The sequence below is a fragment of the Lepus europaeus genome, chromosome 10 (genome assembly GCF_033115175.1).
Source record: "Lepus europaeus isolate LE1 chromosome 10, mLepTim1.pri, whole genome shotgun sequence".
Lineage (NCBI taxonomy): Eukaryota > Metazoa > Chordata > Mammalia > Lagomorpha > Leporidae > Lepus > Lepus europaeus.
The window spans coordinates 103,928,091-103,945,253 of NC_084836.1; the positions used below are offsets into that span (position 1 = coordinate 103,928,091).

The 17,163-nt window shown below is 55.2% G+C and overlaps 1 protein-coding gene and 1 pseudogene across 1 annotated transcript in view; one reads left to right on the forward strand and one right to left on the reverse strand.

The window, feature by feature from the left end:
* Positions 1-17,163, forward strand: part of DLGAP4 (DLG associated protein 4) — a 71,376-nt gene that overhangs the window by 42,336 nt on the left and 11,877 nt on the right. The window contains 3 exon segments of the mRNA XM_062204144.1: positions 8,286-8,650; positions 11,004-11,092; positions 11,613-12,025. Coding sequence (XP_062060128.1) covers positions 8,286-8,650; positions 11,004-11,092; positions 11,613-12,025 — 867 coding nt within the window.
* On the reverse strand, positions 13,251-14,155 carry LOC133767453 (5'-AMP-activated protein kinase subunit gamma-1-like; annotated as a pseudogene).

The following is a 17,163-nucleotide window of genomic DNA, read 5'->3' on the forward strand; positions in this document are numbered from 1 at the left end:
AGTGACTGTGGGCTGTCCGCTTCTCTGAGCCTCTGTGTTTCTCCTCCTTGAAATGGGAGTGACAGGCCTCATGGAGAGTTAGTGAGCTCATACAGGTAAAGCACTGCCTGCTAGGCCAGTTCAGGTCCATCCCTTGGTCAGCAGCGATGCCTGAGCTTCTGAAAGCTCCCAGCCAGTAGTTTCACACCCCCAGTTGCCTGGAACTGTGAACTGCGGGTCCACCCTCTCCCAAGGGCCTTACACTCCAATGAGGGTGTGAAAAGCTCCCTTAAGGAGCATTGCTTGCCCTGGCAGCTGAGCAGGTCCCTCTTGGGCAGCACTCCAGTTTCATAAAGAATGACCATCTGTGCTCCCACAGTGCTTTCCTGCCACCTGTGCTCTGGTGCCAAGATCCTGAAACCAGACCTGGCCTGCTGACCAGAAGCACCTTGTCTGCTTCTGCCTGGCCAGGACTAAGACAGACGTTTCTCCTGGCTGCCTGCGTTCTGTGGTTCCCATGAGGCACCTGCCTTCCCCAAGGGAAGATCTCGTGATGAGCTTCCTGGGCAGCAGGGTTGGGGCCAGAGCCCCAGCTGGAACGAGGAAGTCCCAGGACAGTGGCTGCAGCAGCTGTAGACTTGTGTGGCACAGGCCTCCGTACCTGGTCGGCCCTCTCTGTACAGTGTTTCTTAAGGTGGGAATTAATGCCATCTGAAAAATTTGACATTTTATGTGTTTTTATAAAATCAGATTTCTGGCACATGTGGCAACTCCAGCCATGCTGGGCCCACGTCTCCTTGTGGCAGCTGTGGGCCAGGGGGTTAGATACCCTGTAGACGTTTGAACTTGTGACCACCATCCGAGACCAGCCCAGGAGGACTGAAGGACTCAGGTCCTGCACAGGTACACAGCTCCCCATGGTTAGCCTGGCCTCACAGAGCAGAGCTCCTGCACTGTGGTTCCTGTGAATGCAAACTTGCTGTCATCTAGAAAATACCAGTAATGATTAGCCCCCCTCCCAGAGCTGTGTCTGGGTAAAGCAGCACCTGGCCCAGCCGCACTCAGTAACGATTCTGCTAAGGCTGCATTCCGGATGCTCTTGCTGGAGAGTGTTTAGAAGAAGCACTGCCTAATTTCTCTGCCCCCTTTCAGAAACGGTTATTTCTTCAACTTCCAACACCTGGTGCTTAGGGTTTTTCGCGCTCTCATTCCCACAGCCTCATTGCTGTACTTCAAGTTGTGCTCCTGGGGAACTGGGGAGGGGGCTGACTTGAAGGGATTTCAAAGCCCTGGCCCTGGGTATTAGATTCCAACTTAGAGCCAGAATAAGTCATTCTGTTTCCCTGAACTTCAGTTACCCACTTGCCAAATAATCATTCATTCATTCAGTATTTATGGAGCGCAGCCATGTGTTGGGCCTGGTGCTGGGGTAGCATAATAATTACACCCAGGGTCCTTTCCCTCAGGATCTTCTCCAGTAGGGGAGAGACAGAAGATAAGCAAACTGAAAATAAGTGATCGGTGCTTGAATCTAGCAGAGCCCTCGAAGAAAGAATAACAGCTGTTAAGAAGGGGACCCAGAGGGTCTTCACTGAGAACTGGATCCCCTGAGCTGAGATCTGAAGTCAGGATAAGAAAGAGCAGCATGCAAAGTAGGGGGGCTCTTAGAGAGGGAGTGACAGGCACAAAGTGTTTGCATGATCGTAAGGAGACTGGAGGCTGGAATGTGATGAGCAAGGACCATGTCGGAGCTGAATCTGGAGAGGTGAGCCCGGGCCAGTGCCTGTGCCAGGCCGAGGGGGCAGTGTGGGATTTTCTGCAAGGACCGGGAGTCTTGGAAAAAGTCTAGAAAGAGAAGTAATGTAAATGTGCTTTAAAGCATTCCTGCAGTACTTAGAGTGATAAGGCAGGGCAGCTGGAGTGGGACAATGACTAGGCTTGTTGGGGGAGTGGAGAGGTGGTCTCCGTAAGACGTGCTTTCACAGTAGAGGCGTGAGGCTTTGCAGAGTGTGTGACCAAGCATGTGGAGTCTGCTCTCTGGCAGAACAAGCTGGTGGGGCGGAGAAGATTCTGATTCATCCTGGACTTGACCTTGGTCCTTCCGGCTGATAGTGGGAATATGTGCTCCATGCAGCCGTCAGGGCCTGGTGCTGTGAGGTGCTCTGGCCATGGGACCTTATGAGGAATGCTCTTCCTGCTGTCCTCGCAGCCCTGGGAAGCCTGAGGACCCTGTCTGGGAGGGAGCAACCCTGTTTTCCTTCCACCAGTGTAGGCACTCAAGTGTGCCTTGGACTGTCCCTGCCTTGCCCCTCCCTCACAGAGGGTCCCTTCACCAGAGAACCCTGTAGTTCCTTGCCACTCAGTGATCCAGTCAGTGACATCTTCTAGAAAAACCCCAGACTGTCTCCCTGGAGGTGATTGCCAGCTCCTTTATTCAGAAACCAAGGAGTGGCTTGGGCCCACGCCCCATTATGGAGAACCTCGTGTGTCATCGCCTTGGCTCCTGCACAGCGCATATGGAGTAGCACACCCCACTTTGTGCCCGCGGAGCGAGTGCACTGGAGGAGCGAGAGGCAGAGCCTAGGCCTGACACTGCCCTGTCAGGAGTGAATGAGGGCGAACCCCTCTGCCTCTCTAGAATGGAGCCATGACAGACCCCACCTCATCTGTACTGGCCTGAGGATTCCAGCTCTGACACTGGCTCTCACTGCTCACTAAAGCGTTGCTCTTCCCGGAAAGTTCCATTTCCACCATCTGATCGATACACAGCCTTGTGTTATGTGCCTTCTGCGTGAAGACTCTCAATACTTGTATTGATTCATTAACATTGAACTCCTGGCCAACAGCACTATGACGCAGGCCCACATGGAGCCTGTCTAACACACATACTTTTTCCAAAAGGCACGTCGCAGCCTGTCTGCACTTAGAACTCTAGGTGTTCAGCCTATACTAAGGGGTCATTTTGAATAGTGATTTCTCCAATAAAAAGCCCAAAATAGGAAAAGCATAGTCCTAAGTAGACCATGAAAACACTTGTTTACAGTAGCAGAATTGAAAAGAGAAGGCAGAATGTCAGCTTTTTGGACCTCAGCTGCAAATGTATGCTTTGGGCCCATGTGTCCACAAATAACCATGAAAGCCCCTTACATGTAGATTTTGCAGTAACGAGTAAATCTAAGCAAGTAGGTCAGCTTAGACTCCAGAGAGTCTATGAATTAAAAACAGTGTCAGTGCTCAGTATGTCAGCTGTTAGTGTGGAATTGTTACAAAGAGAAGGACAGCCTGCCTGTGGGACAGCTTCTGAGGACATGGCCAGCTCCCTGAGTTTTGTGTCCTTGGCTTCTGTGGACTTTGAGGTCTGAGGCAGGTGCAAATTCTGGAGGCTCTGAATGCCCCCATTGATGGGTTTGTTCCAAGTCTATGGGGTGAGTTGTGGCCACACTGAAAGACTTTAAACAAAGTAGTGACGTGGTTGGCTTCCTCAGATGGCCAGGGCAGAATGGGGCAGGAAGGACAGGACAGAAGGTTGGAAGGCCAGGGACCAGCAGTGTGGGTGGTCCGGGGAAGGATGGGAGAGAAAGTGGGGAAGGGTCTGGCTGTGGGGAGCCCAGAGGGTCCCTGGAGTGACTTAGCAGGTTGTTGGCACGAGAGACGCTGTCAGTTTGACGTTGGTAACTCTTGAGGCATAGCCTGGAGGCAGCAGTCAGACTGAAGCAGAGGGATAGGAAGGAGCCACGTGAGCTGCCAATGGGGAGACAGCTCAGGGGAACAGCCCCCATCCTGACATAGCTGCTGGGGTTCTCTCCCAGCTCCCCCTGCTGTGAGGGGAGGGAAGAATCGGGCTAGGTGGGTGAGAGCCGCTGTGCTGTGTTTTTACTGTAGCACTCATGAGTTGCTTGATTTAGCTGTGTGATTTGCTGGGTTACTTACTGTGTGGGAGAGGAAGTGGGATCTTGGAGTCCTCGGCACCTCCTCTGACAGCGCTTTTCCCAGCTTGGCAGAGCCAGAAAAGGGATTAAGGGAGTCTGGATCTGTGAAGCCAGCGCTGTCCACTCGTGTGGCTTCCAGCTCGGCCCTTGCCTTCTCTGTATGGCCTGCTGCCATGGCCACCACACTGCCTGTGGCCCCCATGACCTGGCTTCTCTTGTGGACTTCAGGCCCCTTCTCCTTTATCTCCCCTGCCAAGCTCAGGCCTCTGGGAGCCAGCAAACATGAGTACCATGCCGGGCCACAGGACCAAGCCTAGCCCGGCCCCCAGGTAATGGCAAGGAGGCATCTCAGGTTCTGTGTTCCCTAGATCCCCAGGGAGATGGAGCCAAGGCCACATGTGAGCATCTGAGGCTGTCTTTGGCCACTGTGTATACCCTAACATTAAAAGGAAAATGTGGAAACAAGGTTGTTCTGACCTGTAGATGTAGTTGAGTAGATAAAGTCTTCTTTATTATTTATTTTTTAATGATTTATTTATTTAAAAGCAGAGTTAGAGGGAAACCAATCTTCCATCAACCAGTTCACTCCCTCAAATGGCTGCAACAACTGGGGCTGGGCTGGGCCAATGCCAGGAGTCTGGAACTCCATCCAGATCTCCCATGTGGGTGCAGGGGCCCAAGCACTTGGGCCTCTTCCACTGCTTTCCCAGGCTCTGTAGCTTCTGGGTCAGAAGTGGAACAACTGGGTCTTAAACTCATAAAGGACTTATGGGAGGTCAGTGCTGCAGGAGGCACCCTAACTCACTGTGCCAGAATGCTGGCCTCTGGTGGGTAGAGTCTGGAGACAGTGGAGATAATGAGCAAGGGGCTTCTGTGCAGAAGAAGCAAGGCCCTGAGCGATGTGAGCAGGGAGGCTGAGCTGGGCTGGACGTCTGGGGCCAGGGCTGCACAGAAGCTGTCACACAGGGGCTCCTGTCTGAGCTTTTGCATTAGGCACCTGTTGGTTGTAAGAGAGATAGGCAAGTAGGCAGCCCACAGGGACAGGTGCCTTAGTGGGTGCTGCACTTGGGATCTTTGAAGTATGCCCAAGAACCAGCTGAGGGAGGCAGTCACAGTCTTTAGGTGCTCACCCGCTAGTTTCCCTGTCTGAATGGACAAGAAGTTGTACCCATGTGCCCTGTTGAAACTCGTGGCACACAGGGTATCTCTCCAGGGCAGAAAGGATGGCATTCGTATCCTGGAGAGTACATGACTGGCGAGTTCCAACATCTTGGTTATCTGGTCCAGTGGCCTGCCCTGAGGTTCAGTCAGGAAATGATGGCTCTTCTCTGGGCTGGGCACTGGGCTGCAGCAGCCCTGAGTGCAAAAGCTGGTGCACAGGGAGAGAAGAGGGGTGCCTCTGCTTGGGCCGGGGAGCTGGGGTAGAGGGCTGGGAGGAACAGAAGGGGTTGCAGCAGGAGCAAGTGCACGTGCATGGCATGCCTGATGCATGAAGGGCTGGTGTGTGTGGTCTCTGAGCTGGAAGAGGTGCGCTGAGGGGTGGGAGGGCCGGGAGAGGAAGCTGCAGAAATGAGTGGGCGGGGACCAAGCAGAAGAGGGCTCTGCACTGGGAAGGGGGCCTAGAACCTTGTACACTAAAGTGTTGAGTCTTCCCCATGGCCAAATAGTCTCGTTTTTCGACACCTAAGGTCTTTGTTGCCATAATGGGATTCATTTTTTCATTCAACAAACATTGCTTGAGAGAGCACTGGCACAGACAGAGTTCCCCCAACCGCCCTGGAACTCTAAGGAGTGAGTACAAGTGGGAGAGTACTTGGATGGAGATTCCTGGGAGGCCTCTCTGAGAAGGTGATGTTTGAAACGTGAGGAGTTGAGGCAAGCCTTTCAGGCGGAAGGAGCAGCATGGATAAAGACCCTGGGTTGCAAGAAGTGGCTGGAGTGAGATGTTGGCCCATGTTTGCCTGCATTCACTCATGGATGAGAAACTGTCCTGTACAAGTCACGCCCCATCCTCTTGTCCCTTAGAGAGCCCCTGTGGCCCCAGATCCTCTTTGCTGGTCACACCACTTATCTGGCTGTAACTCGTGCCCCAGGAGACGTGGAGAAGCCAAGACAAGCTCTTATCACGTCTGGCCTGGCCTCTCCCTGGTTTACTTCCCTGTGAAGATTGGCTGCCTCCACCAGGGCGCAGGCCCTCCAGGGCTCCAGCAGCACTCAGCCTGGGCAGCCCCTTTGTCTCTTGGGAGAGGAGTCCTCTTCCCCACCAGATCCTAACAAATGCTGTGCACACTGACTTATCACAGCTGGGTCAGACCCAGCTACATCCTACAGATGATACGAACCCTGCCTGGAGTCTCACACAGCCCCAGCCAGGCTCAGAGCCCCATTCCGGCTCCTCCACATAACCACTGCCCCCTTAAGGCAAACGGGTTCTGATCTAGTGCGGAATATCCCACTGAAACCCTGCTTCCTTTGGGACCTTTAGGACAAACATGCATCCCTGAAATCTTGGGAGTTGGCCTTGTCTGCCAGGCGCCGGTGGCCGCTGGCCTCAGCACTCTAAGCATCTGGTTATGGGGGGAGTGCCCTTGGGCTGCAGACTACCCGCCCAGCCTCCCTGGCAGCAGCTGAGGACTGGTAAAGGTTTGGCCCAGTTCTCTCTGCCAGAAACCAGTAAGAGCCATGTGAGCCTGGCTTGGCTGGGCCTTAGCTTCTGTGACGCAGCCTCTGTGGTCAGTCCCTTTGTACAAGCCACACAGTGTTAACTGACGGCTGAGGTTTGAACTCAGGCTTGCCCAGGACCCTTCACACCGAAGGAACGACTCTCAAGTGGCAGAATTTCAGGCAAGCGGGGAGAACAGATTTCAGTTGTAGTGATGGGAGGCCCACACCTAACCTTGAGTGGGAGACAGGATGGGAAAAGGCCTCTTGCACAGGCCATGTGACTGCTTAGAAACGCCCCCGTATCACCCGAGGGTACTGAAAAGTTCCCAGGGCAAACAAGTGCTTGTCTGAGGCAGAACCAGGGCCTGGAAGCCAGACCCAGGTCATTAGTGAAGGCTGCAGACAAACGCAGCCCCAGCTGAGCAGGGAGGGGCCCAAGGCTTGAGGAGCAGAGTGAAGTGTTGTTTGGCCGAACACACAATGTTGCCACTGGCGATGCTGGGTAAAGTTTTCCGGACTATGAGCCTCACTGGTCCCATGTGTAAAGTGGATAGAATCATGATCCTTGCCTCACAGAGTCACTGCGAAGCTTAAATTACAAAGTCACAAAGCTGCTGGGTGCAGCTTAGCCCCACTTTTGGCTGTCAACGTGTGCCTTAAGGCGTGCTGCGCACGGGAGCTCATCTCCCCTGAGCCGGCCTGTCCCTGCTCACCGGGTGCTAAGTGGAGGGGCTCCTGTTGCCCTAGGCCCTGCTCCCCTGCTGTCTGTCTGCTAGTCCAGGGATGTGACTGTCCCACCATGCACCGCCCTTCCCTGGCCGCTGATCAGACTGCAGGTGTGTCCACAGGCTCCCGGAGCTTTCTCAAGGCCTGAGCAGGACGGGAACATTTTGAACAGAGTGGGTGGGTGTGATGCGAATGCACCTGACTCACAACTTCCAGAGCAGTTCGTCAGGCGCCAGCTTCATGGGCTTTTCTCATGGCACTCGCTGCACAGCTGGTGCTCCGCTGATGTGGGCTCCTGGTTCTCCTGGAGTCCAGCACATAAATGTCTTTTGAATAAACAGACAGATAGATGGATGAGTTTTTTAAATGAAGTTTTTAGGTAACTGGTTCACAGGTAGTTGTAAGACAAAGTATAAAGGGACCCCAGGTACCTTTTACCTGGTGTCCCTAGTGGTCAGGTCTTGGAGAGCTGCGGTGTGAAGTCACAGCACGCAGCTTGATGCAGGTGGCAGTCTTCTCATCTAATTCCCGTTTCCCAAGAGAGGAGGAGATGGGTGGGGATGGCATATGGGGAGGCTGGGGGAGGTGGAGTGGAAGGAAAAGTCCAGGGGGAGCAGTGGGTCTCTCGGTGACCTGGAGGAAGGCAAGGTTAGCCACTCCACTCCTTAGCTGTCTTGGCCACTGCCTCCCCTTGGTACTTTCACAGCCTCCTAGCACCATGCCCCAGCTGCTTACTAGCTCTCACTGCAAGGTGGGGGTTTGTTTGGTTAGCGTTGGCATCCCCCACTAGACCTGGCCTCTGGTGCGGGTGGGCAGAGCCTCTGGATGTGTCTTGGTCACTGCTATGTCTCAGCCTCCTTCTGCTCACTGAGGGAAGGGCTGGGGCCAGAGCTAGGGCCGGGTTAAGCCTCAGCCTTGGAAGGGGCTTGAAGGGGTTGGAGGCTTCGGTTTCTCACCTGTTCTTGCCCTCTTCTCCCCCGTGTGCAGGTTCATCATGCCTAGTGGCGTATAAGAAGACCCCGCCACCTGTCCCTCCACGTACCACATCAAAGCCGTTCATCTCAGTCACGGTCCAGAGCAGTACCGAGTCCGCCCAGGACACCTACCTGGACAGCCAGGACCACAAGAGCGAGGTTACAAGCCAGTCGGGCCTGAGCAACTCATCGGACAGCCTGGACAGCAGTACTCGACCGCCCAGTGTGACACGGGGCGGAGTCACCTCAGCCCCTGAGGCCCCGGAGCCACCCCTAAAACATGCAGCTCTGAAGAGTGGTGAACAAGGGACGCTGACCAGTTCCGAGGCCCACCCTGAGGCCATCCCCAAGAGGAAACTGTCATCGATAGGAATACAAGTAGGGGCTCCTTTTGCACTCTGTGTCCTCAGTCCACTCCGTGCACCTGCCTGCGTGTAATTACATCTGGTGAGGCCCATTAGGTCTCCTGGGAAAAGGTGGTTTGTCTGTCTATTCTGGGGGGGATCAGCCTCAAGTGGCTGACCCAAATTCCACCGTGGCCATTCCCTCCTCGCATTCCTCTCTCCCTGTGCTGCACTCTTGCAGCTTTGGGAGTGTGTTCCTGCCCTCCAGCGGGTTGTCCAGTGAATGTAGTTACACTCAGCCAGCCATCTGTCCACTGTTTGCCTGTCCACTGTCTGTCTGTCCACTCCACCCTCTGCCCTACCAGCCGACCCATGGGAGGTAGGACTGGCTTAACAGTCTCTAATCAAGAGTTAGCTTGGGTGTGGAGGCTACAGCCTCACTCTGCGGTGGGAGCAGCGTGGAGTATAAACAACGATGGGCCAAAGGCCCTGGACCCAGTGCTCTTGAACCATGGGGGTTCCTCGTGGGGAATTTTGCCCAGAGCCCTCTCTGGCCTTGGTGACAGGTAGGTAGCTTGGGTGATGCCAGTCCCAGTGCCTCCCTCCGTGGGAAAGGGTCCAGGCAGATCATTCCCTAGGGCCAAGAGGCCAAAGCCAGCAGGCCCTTCCAGAAACCAAACTCAGCACACGGCCATAGCCCCCAGCAGGGTGGAGTACAGCCCCCTCCCTCTGCCACCCACTGCTTCATGGAACCACTGGCATGCACCCCATATCAGTGATCTGTCTTCTGCCAGCTGAACTGGGAGAACATGGACCCTACCTTGTCATTTTCAAGAATTGAACTAAATCTAAAATGAGAGGACTCTCCTGACCTGGCTGGACTCTCAGACTAAAGTGGAGCGTGCTTGGGGCAGCCATTGTAGGCTGAGCTTGGGGCAGGGGAGAGGCAGAGCCCTCCCAAACCCAGGGGTTCAACCAAGGTGGTATGCATTGTGGCTTAGGGCTGGCCAAGCTGTTGACAAAGTGCTGGAACGCAGAAGGAACCCGAGGGCCTAGGTGAGACAGAGAAGGCTCACTGGGAAACTTCTCTACTTGCCTGCATTTGTTTCTCCCAAGAGAAACTAAAGCTCTGGGCTTTAGTTGCCCATCTTTGTGCAAGAAGAGACCCTCCTGTCTGTGTTCTAGCTCTGCCCAACGGGGCTGCTGCTTCGAGGTCCCTGTAGCGCCAGTCCAGATGGGATCCTCAGGGACGCGCCGAGTAGCCAAGTCTGATGACGCCCATGTCTTTGGGCAGCCCCACCCTCTCATTGGTCAAACCCTGGCTGCCCAGAGAGCGTGAGGAAGTGTTAGGAACACCCTTGATTCTTTCCCCCTAGGAAGCAACACTGATAAGGAGTGAGCCCATCCTGGAGGTCCCTCTCCTTGGACGCCCCTTGCCCCCGCTGCATGTTCTCCTTGCAGATCCACTGACGCCGCAGTCCCCGGTCTGGCACTTGCCAAGGGGGAGCTGCCTCCCTGCCCTGCTTCTGTCCGTGAGGGTCAGAGGCCCGCGAGCTCCCCGGGTTCTGAGAGTCACCCTGCCCCTCGGTGCCTCAAGCCCGGGGTCGATTGTGGAAAGGCTGGCCCGACCACTCCACAGCCAGGCACTTTGTCCCAGAGGAGAAGGGCGGGCCCAGGGCATCACTGTCGCCTTGTTTCTTCCTCTTCACAGGAGTTTAGAAAGAGTGTCAGCCTTGGAGTTGGCGCTGGCCCTCCCAGGGCCATCCAGTGCCAAAGGTAACCTCAGCCAAGTGTGCTTGAGGCCCAGCGAGGGCCTCTCGTAGTCTCCAGGGACTCTGCTGGCTCTTGCCCTGGGAGCCCTTCTCAAATCCAGAACTGCTGTCAAATGCTGCCCTGGGTATGGGCGCCTCCAGTCTGCCCTTCCAGGCTTCAGCCTCAGGGTTGGGGGAGTGGTCTTGCCTTAAGACACCCCCAGCTTCGACTACACCAGATAACGGCTGTGGCTTTGTGTGTGTGTGTGTGTGTGTTTTCTTTCTCTTTCGTCCTTTTTTTCTTCTCTCTGATGTGTGTAAAGGAGAGAACTAGAAGGAACGGTTCCCACCTCTCGGAGGACAACGGACCCAAAGCGATCGATGTGATGGCACCCTCCTCAGAGTAGGGAAAGCCAGTCATCCCCACCCCACCTCCCGCCTCCGCGCGAATGAGCAGTGCCCGGCTTAACCTGGTCCGGCCTCGGGCCCACGTGCAGCGTCTGCATGCCTCGTGTCTGTCTGTCCACACGTCCGTTTGCGTCGTCCCACTAATGTGAATTTCAGCAGCAAGTGTGTTGTTTGTTTTTTATTTTTGTCTCTGTCTCCGTGCCGTTGCTGTCGTTGTCCTCCAATAAGGTTGACTGCATTCAGCCAGTGCCAAAAGAGGAGCCCAGTCCCGCTACCAAATTCCAGTCCATCGGGGTTCAGGTAGAGGACGACTGGCGGTAAGTCGGAAGAGGTGGCGGCTGCTTCTCCCCTCCCCGCTCCCTCCCTCTGCTCTCACCTCTCCTGCTCTCCCTAACCCACTTCTCCTTGCTGGATTTCTAATACTCAAGCTGGGTTCGAGGTGCGGGCGGTGGCCCGGGCGTGGGAGGCTGGGCAGGGGGCGGGCGGGAGGACAGACGAGCACTTGCTCTGTGAGACCAGTCAGCCGCGGGGCCAGGGCTGGGCTGGGACGAGGCCTCAGCTATCCTGATGTTGGTGGTCTTCCTGGCCCCACTGCAGTAAACAGGCAACCTTATGACCTTGTCCTTGTGTGTGTGTGCGTGTGGGCGTGGGTGGGGCGGGGCAAGGGCTGAGCCGAGAATGAGATGGGGGCTGTGGGACCCGCTTCAGGCGCATGGTGAGCAGACGATGCATCTGTTTCTCTGTCTCCCGTGTGTCCGGGTTGGAGTGGCCTCTGGCCTCTGATCCTCCTGGTAACTCGTTCCTTCCTGTCCCCACCTCATCCATCCCCACCCACAGAAGCAGCGCCCCCTCTCACAGCATGTCCTCCCGACGGGACACTGACTCGGACACCCAGGACGCCAATGACTCGAGCTGTAAGTCGTCAGAGAGGAGCCTTCCGGACTGTACCCCACACCCCAACTCCATCAGCATCGATGCCGGCCCCCGGCAGGCCCCCAAGATTGCTCAGATCAAGCGCAACCTCTCCTATGGAGACAACAGCGACCCTGCCCTAGAGGCGTCCTCGCTGCCCCCACCCGACCCCTGGCTCGAGACCTCCTCCAGCTCCCCAGCAGAGCCTGCCCAGCCAGGGGCCTGCCGCCGGGACGGCTACTGGTTCCTGAAGCTACTTCAGGCAGAAACGGAGCGCCTGGAAGGCTGGTGCTGTCAGATGGACAAGGAGACCAAAGAGAACAACCTCTCTGAAGAAGGTGGGTGCTGGGCGAGGGGCCCAGGGGTGCACGGCTGGTTCTCTACTGTGGGCCATCCAGGCCCAGAGCGGCTGAGAGGGCCGGGTCTCTCCGCTCCCCTTCTTGGGCCGATTTGGTAAACTCACCAGGCCTTTCGTTGCTTCTTTGGTGCCATTCATCTGCCTACCTAACTAGATCTCTTTCCAGCGAGGCTATTTGGCCACAACGACGACTTGTGCGGGCTGCAGGGGTCAGCCACAGCTGGTTTTGAATCCCAGTTTATCCCTTATTTCTGAAATGACGTTGACCAAGTTTCTCTGAGCCCACTTTCCTGGTCTGTAGAATAGCATAGTCCTTCTCTAACTGCATGAGCACGTTGTAGGGATTGGATGTGGCAGTGCAGGCAGAAGGCCTGACAGAGACCTAGACGTGGAGAGTTGGTACCGTTGTCTTCCTCCAGCAGCTCCTGACTGGGTGCACCTGGTGGCCAGCCCTGGGGATCTAAGTGGGCCCTACAAGGTAGGAAGAATGGCCTATGGGTGAGACAGAAGTCACCTGCGTTTCCACTTCGTTTCTGTCTGTGCAAGGACTGTTGTGAGAAATCAGTTCAAGAAAGAGCTAGAAATATGCAGGGAGCCAGACACGCAGGTGGTTAGGGAGAGTAGGAAGCTCCAGGCTGGCACCCTCACCGACTCAGTTCAGCCATCGCTGGGCTCCCAGTTTCTCCCCACAGGAGGTTCAGGAAGGACAGGTCTTCACATCCCACTGACTCCTGATGAGTGGGCCCCCCATGAGAACCCTTTGATGATTCAGAGGGTGCTGTAGTCATGGTCTTGCTGTCCTCCAGACTTTTTCCCAGCTTTGATGTGCAGGGAACTGTAGTGGGTATATGCCCAATAACTTTTTACAGCAGCAGATTGAAAAATCAAAACAGGCCAGCATTGTGGTGTGGTGGGGTAGGCCACTGCTTGCAGTGCCAGCATCCCATATGGCACCAGTTCAAGTCCCGGTTGCTCCACTTCCAATCCAGCTCCCTGCTAATGTGCCTGGGAAAGCAGCAGACAATGGCCCAGGTGCTTGTGTATGTATGAGAGTAAGGCAGTCCAAAACCTGTTCTTCCCCTGTGCCTCCCTAGCTCCCAGGGAGAAGGGCAGGGGCTCCTGCACCGTGAACGCTCATAATTCTCCCAAGGGTTCATTCGATTCCCAGAGCTCCCGCAGGCAGTGAGTGGGCACATCCCCTGGTGCTATCGGACCTCCTCATCCCCCCACTCAGGGCTGCTTCTCTTCCTGGGAGCACCAGGGCCTGCAGGGTGGCAGACATTGTTCTCATCCACTTTGACAGGTCGGTGGGCCTCTGCCTGCAGCAGCTTGTTGATGGTGGTCAGAGTCTCATGCAGGTAGCACTTCAGGACACCCTCAAAATGGTGTGACCAGTGCTGCAGGGCTTGGGTCCTGGGCACATCCGGGTCACTGTAGGTCTTTGCCGCTGCCAGACTCAATTTGCACTGAACTTGGAGTAGGTGTCCACCACTGGCAGGGCTGAGACTCTGGACAGAGATGCCTGGAGCCACGTGGACTGCAGTGGCCGTGCCTAGGTGCCAGTCTGTAGCTCTTCCGGAGACTTGGACATGATGTCTGGCTTGGGGAACTGAGTGAGAAACAAGTTGAGGAACTCAAGGATGTGCTTGTGGGTGAGGATGTACAAGGTGTTGCCTGATTCCAGGTCAGTAACTCGCACCCTGTGGATCTTGTTTCGAATTACCAAAGAGAGGGCATCAGACAAGCTGGCATCGGGAGAGAGGCAGACACGGTTTAGGAGTCTTCTAGGCACACTTCTCCCCGAGCCCCTGTCTCCTGTTCTCGCTCAGAGATTTGTGCCAAGGCTGACTTAGGCAGAGGCGCAGGATGCTGACAAGGTCCACGATGGTCAGCATGCCCACAAAATGTGGCTTCCACTGTCCTGCCCGGGGCAGCTCGGACGCCGTTTGTCACCAGTGCAGCCAGGTGTCCAGTACGAGTTTGCAGCTGTGGGAGTCGGGCCGTGGCAGCAGTGGGGCCCCGTGTGGGGAGTATGCATGCTGGCTGTGGTTTCTGGGGTGTCTTGAGGGTACTCATTTCCCAGGCAGGCAGCTGTCAGAAGCAGTGACATCTTCGTCGCTAGTTGGGCACGTTCAGTTTGTTGGCTTTAGGAATTTTGTGTGGATCAGGCCCCGCCTCATCAGTTCTTTCGCATTTTGGCATAAGTGTTATATTATTTGCTAATAATGGCAGTTCTGTGTCTGGTCTTACTGCACAGCCAGAAGCTCAAGACAAAGGGGAACAGTCAGTTCACATCCCTGCCCGGTCCCGACTGTCGCTCATTTACAACACTTACCTTATTCCTGATAGGATGCTTATCCAAAACCAGTGTTTTCAGAGTGCTTTGATTTTCTGCACAGTAACATGATACAGGTATTCAGGGGAAAAATGGCTCCTAAAAATGTCATGAGCATATCAGATATTTAAAACTGTCTCAGTTTTTTTAAAGATTTATGTATTTGAAAGAGTTACAGAGAGAGATAGAGACAGAGAGAGACAGGTCAGTGTGTGCTGAGCACCACGTGCCAGGAGCAGTGAAGACAGTCCTGTCTCTGGTGGGACTTGGGATCTTGTGGGAAGGGAAGGTAAACCCCATGGTCAAGAAAAAAGCCTGCAGGTAGGAGCAGGATGGTGAGCACTGCCTGGCAGCGATGCAGTTACTGTCCCCTGGAGGGTAGGCAGGGAAGTCTTCCTGCTAGGGTGACCTTGGAGCAGAAACCAGAGGGAGGGGACTGTAGGGTTGTGGGAAGAAGAGCCAGCCTGATGGGGTGGAACTGTGGTATAGCAGGTAAAGCCACTGCCCGCAACACCAGCATCACACATGGCGCTGGTTCATGTCCCAGCTGCTCCACTTCTGATCCAGCTCCCTACTGATGGCCTGGAAAAAGCAATGGAAGATGGCCCAAGTGCTTGGACCCCTGCCACCCACATGGGAGACCTGGAAGAAGCTCCTGGCTCTGTCCTGGCTCAGCCCTGGCCATTGCAGCCATCTGGGGAGTAAACCAGTGAGTGGAAGATATCTCTCTGTCTCTATAACTCTTTCAAACATAAAAATCTTCAACAACAGGCCGGCGCCGCGGCTCATTAGGCTAATCCTCCGCCTTGCGGCGCCGGCACACCGGGTTCTAGTCCCGGTCGGGGCACCGATCCTGTCCCGGTTGCCCCTCTTCCAGGCCAGCTCTCTGCTGTGGCCAGGGAGTGCAGTGGAGGATGGCCCAAGTGCTTGGGCCCTGCACCCCATGGGAGACCAGGAGAAGCACCTGGCTCCTGCCATCGGATCAGCGCAGTGCGCCGGCCGCAGCGCGCTACCACGGCGGCCATTGGAGGGTGAACCAAAGGCAAAAGGAAGACCTTTCTCTCTGTCTCTCTCTCACTGTCCACTCTGCCTGTCCAAAAAAAAAAAAAAAAAAAAAAAAAAAAAAAAAAAAAATCAACAACAACTACAGAATAACCTGCCTGAGAGAGAACAGCTGGGCAGACAGCTGTAGCGGCCAAATGCTTGACGTGTCCATGGCCAAGGGAAAGCAGCCAGTGGCTGCAGCCGAGAGCCTGGAGGAAGACAGGTGATGGCATCGGAGGCCACTGTTAAGACCTGCCGTTGGCCCTGGGTGGAGAGGCTTCAGTGCTGCAGTTGAACCTCTTTAAAGGCTTGACCTGCTTGCCGTGTCCTAATGAGGCTGAGCAGGGCGCATAGGCGGGAGTCAGAAGGCTGTAAGCCTGGGGGTGAGAGGAGAAGGAAGAAGGTGGTGGCAGGGGTCAGACTCAGAACAGGATCTCCCGAGACTGGACACAGGCGAAAGTGAAGGAGTCGAAATGGTCTGGAGTTACAGCCAAAAGGATGGAGTCGCCACCAAGGTGAGGAATATGACGGAGGCCTGGGTGTTGAGAGTCCAGCTTTGAGCAAGTGACATCTAAGGTGCATTATCAGACTTTGGGGTAGCAAAGCAGGCAGGCGTTAGCTGTTCACGACTGTGGGGACAGTCCGCCTGGGGCTTATCGGAGGTCAGACTAAGAACAAAATGAGGTGATTCTGCTTAATGAACACAGAAGCAATCCAAGGACTGCGCCTGACACGGGGGTTCTCACGGTGGGGAGGGGGGAGCAACAGTGAGGTCAGAGAAAGGGCAGCTGGAAACCAATAAATAGAATAAAGTTTCCAAGAAGAGGGAGTCGGCCAGTGCCGTAGCTCACTTGGCTAATCCTCTGCCTGCGGCGCCGGCACCCCAGGTTCTAGTCCCAGTCGGGGCGCTGGATTCTGTCCCGGTTGCTCCTCTTCCAGGCCAGCTTTCTGCTATGGCCCAGGAAGGCAGTGGAGGTGGCCCGAGTTCTTGGACCCTGCACCCACATGGGAGACCAGGAGAAGCACCTGGCTCCTGCCTTCAGATCAGCGCAGCACACCGGCTGTAGCAGCCATTTGGGGGGTGAACCAACAGAAAAGAAAGACCTTTCTCTCTGTCTCTCTCTCTCACTGTCTCTGTTAAAAAAAAAGGAGTCGGCTGTGTAAGGCTGCCAAGGCACGGCATGGTGACGGGGGCAGGGCCTGGTTGGAAGAACAGGAGAGGACGGGGGGTGGGGGGGAGCCTAATTGGCCACATCAAGCATGGACTCCATTGATGCTGCATTGCCGCAGAGAGGTGGGAAGACTTAGGGTCAAAGGAGAGGCTTGGGGTTTTAATAATGGAACAATCCAAGCATGTCTGTGCATTGCTGAGCTGACCTTGTTAGAGGGGAAATGCATTGTGCTGAAGTGGGAACAGGCAGGAAGCCGTGTCCAAGGAGCAGCGCCGTGGCCTCAGAGGGAGCAGGTTGGGGAGAGCAGAGCTGGGGCAGTGTGGGAAGAAGATGGCCCCTGCCCGAGGAGTATCAGCCACGGAGGGAAAACCACAATGGGAGGGCCACGCCAGGCCCCAGGAGTTGTGGGGTTTGATGTTCTTTTCAGTGTAATGGGGTTGTATTTAGGGAGTGTGTCTCTGGCACACCACATCTTAGAAAATGTTGAGTTTGGCCATTTCTCCTTAAAAGTATGTCAAATTTGACGTCTTATACTGCAAAAATATATTAGGTGCATTGTGTAAAATT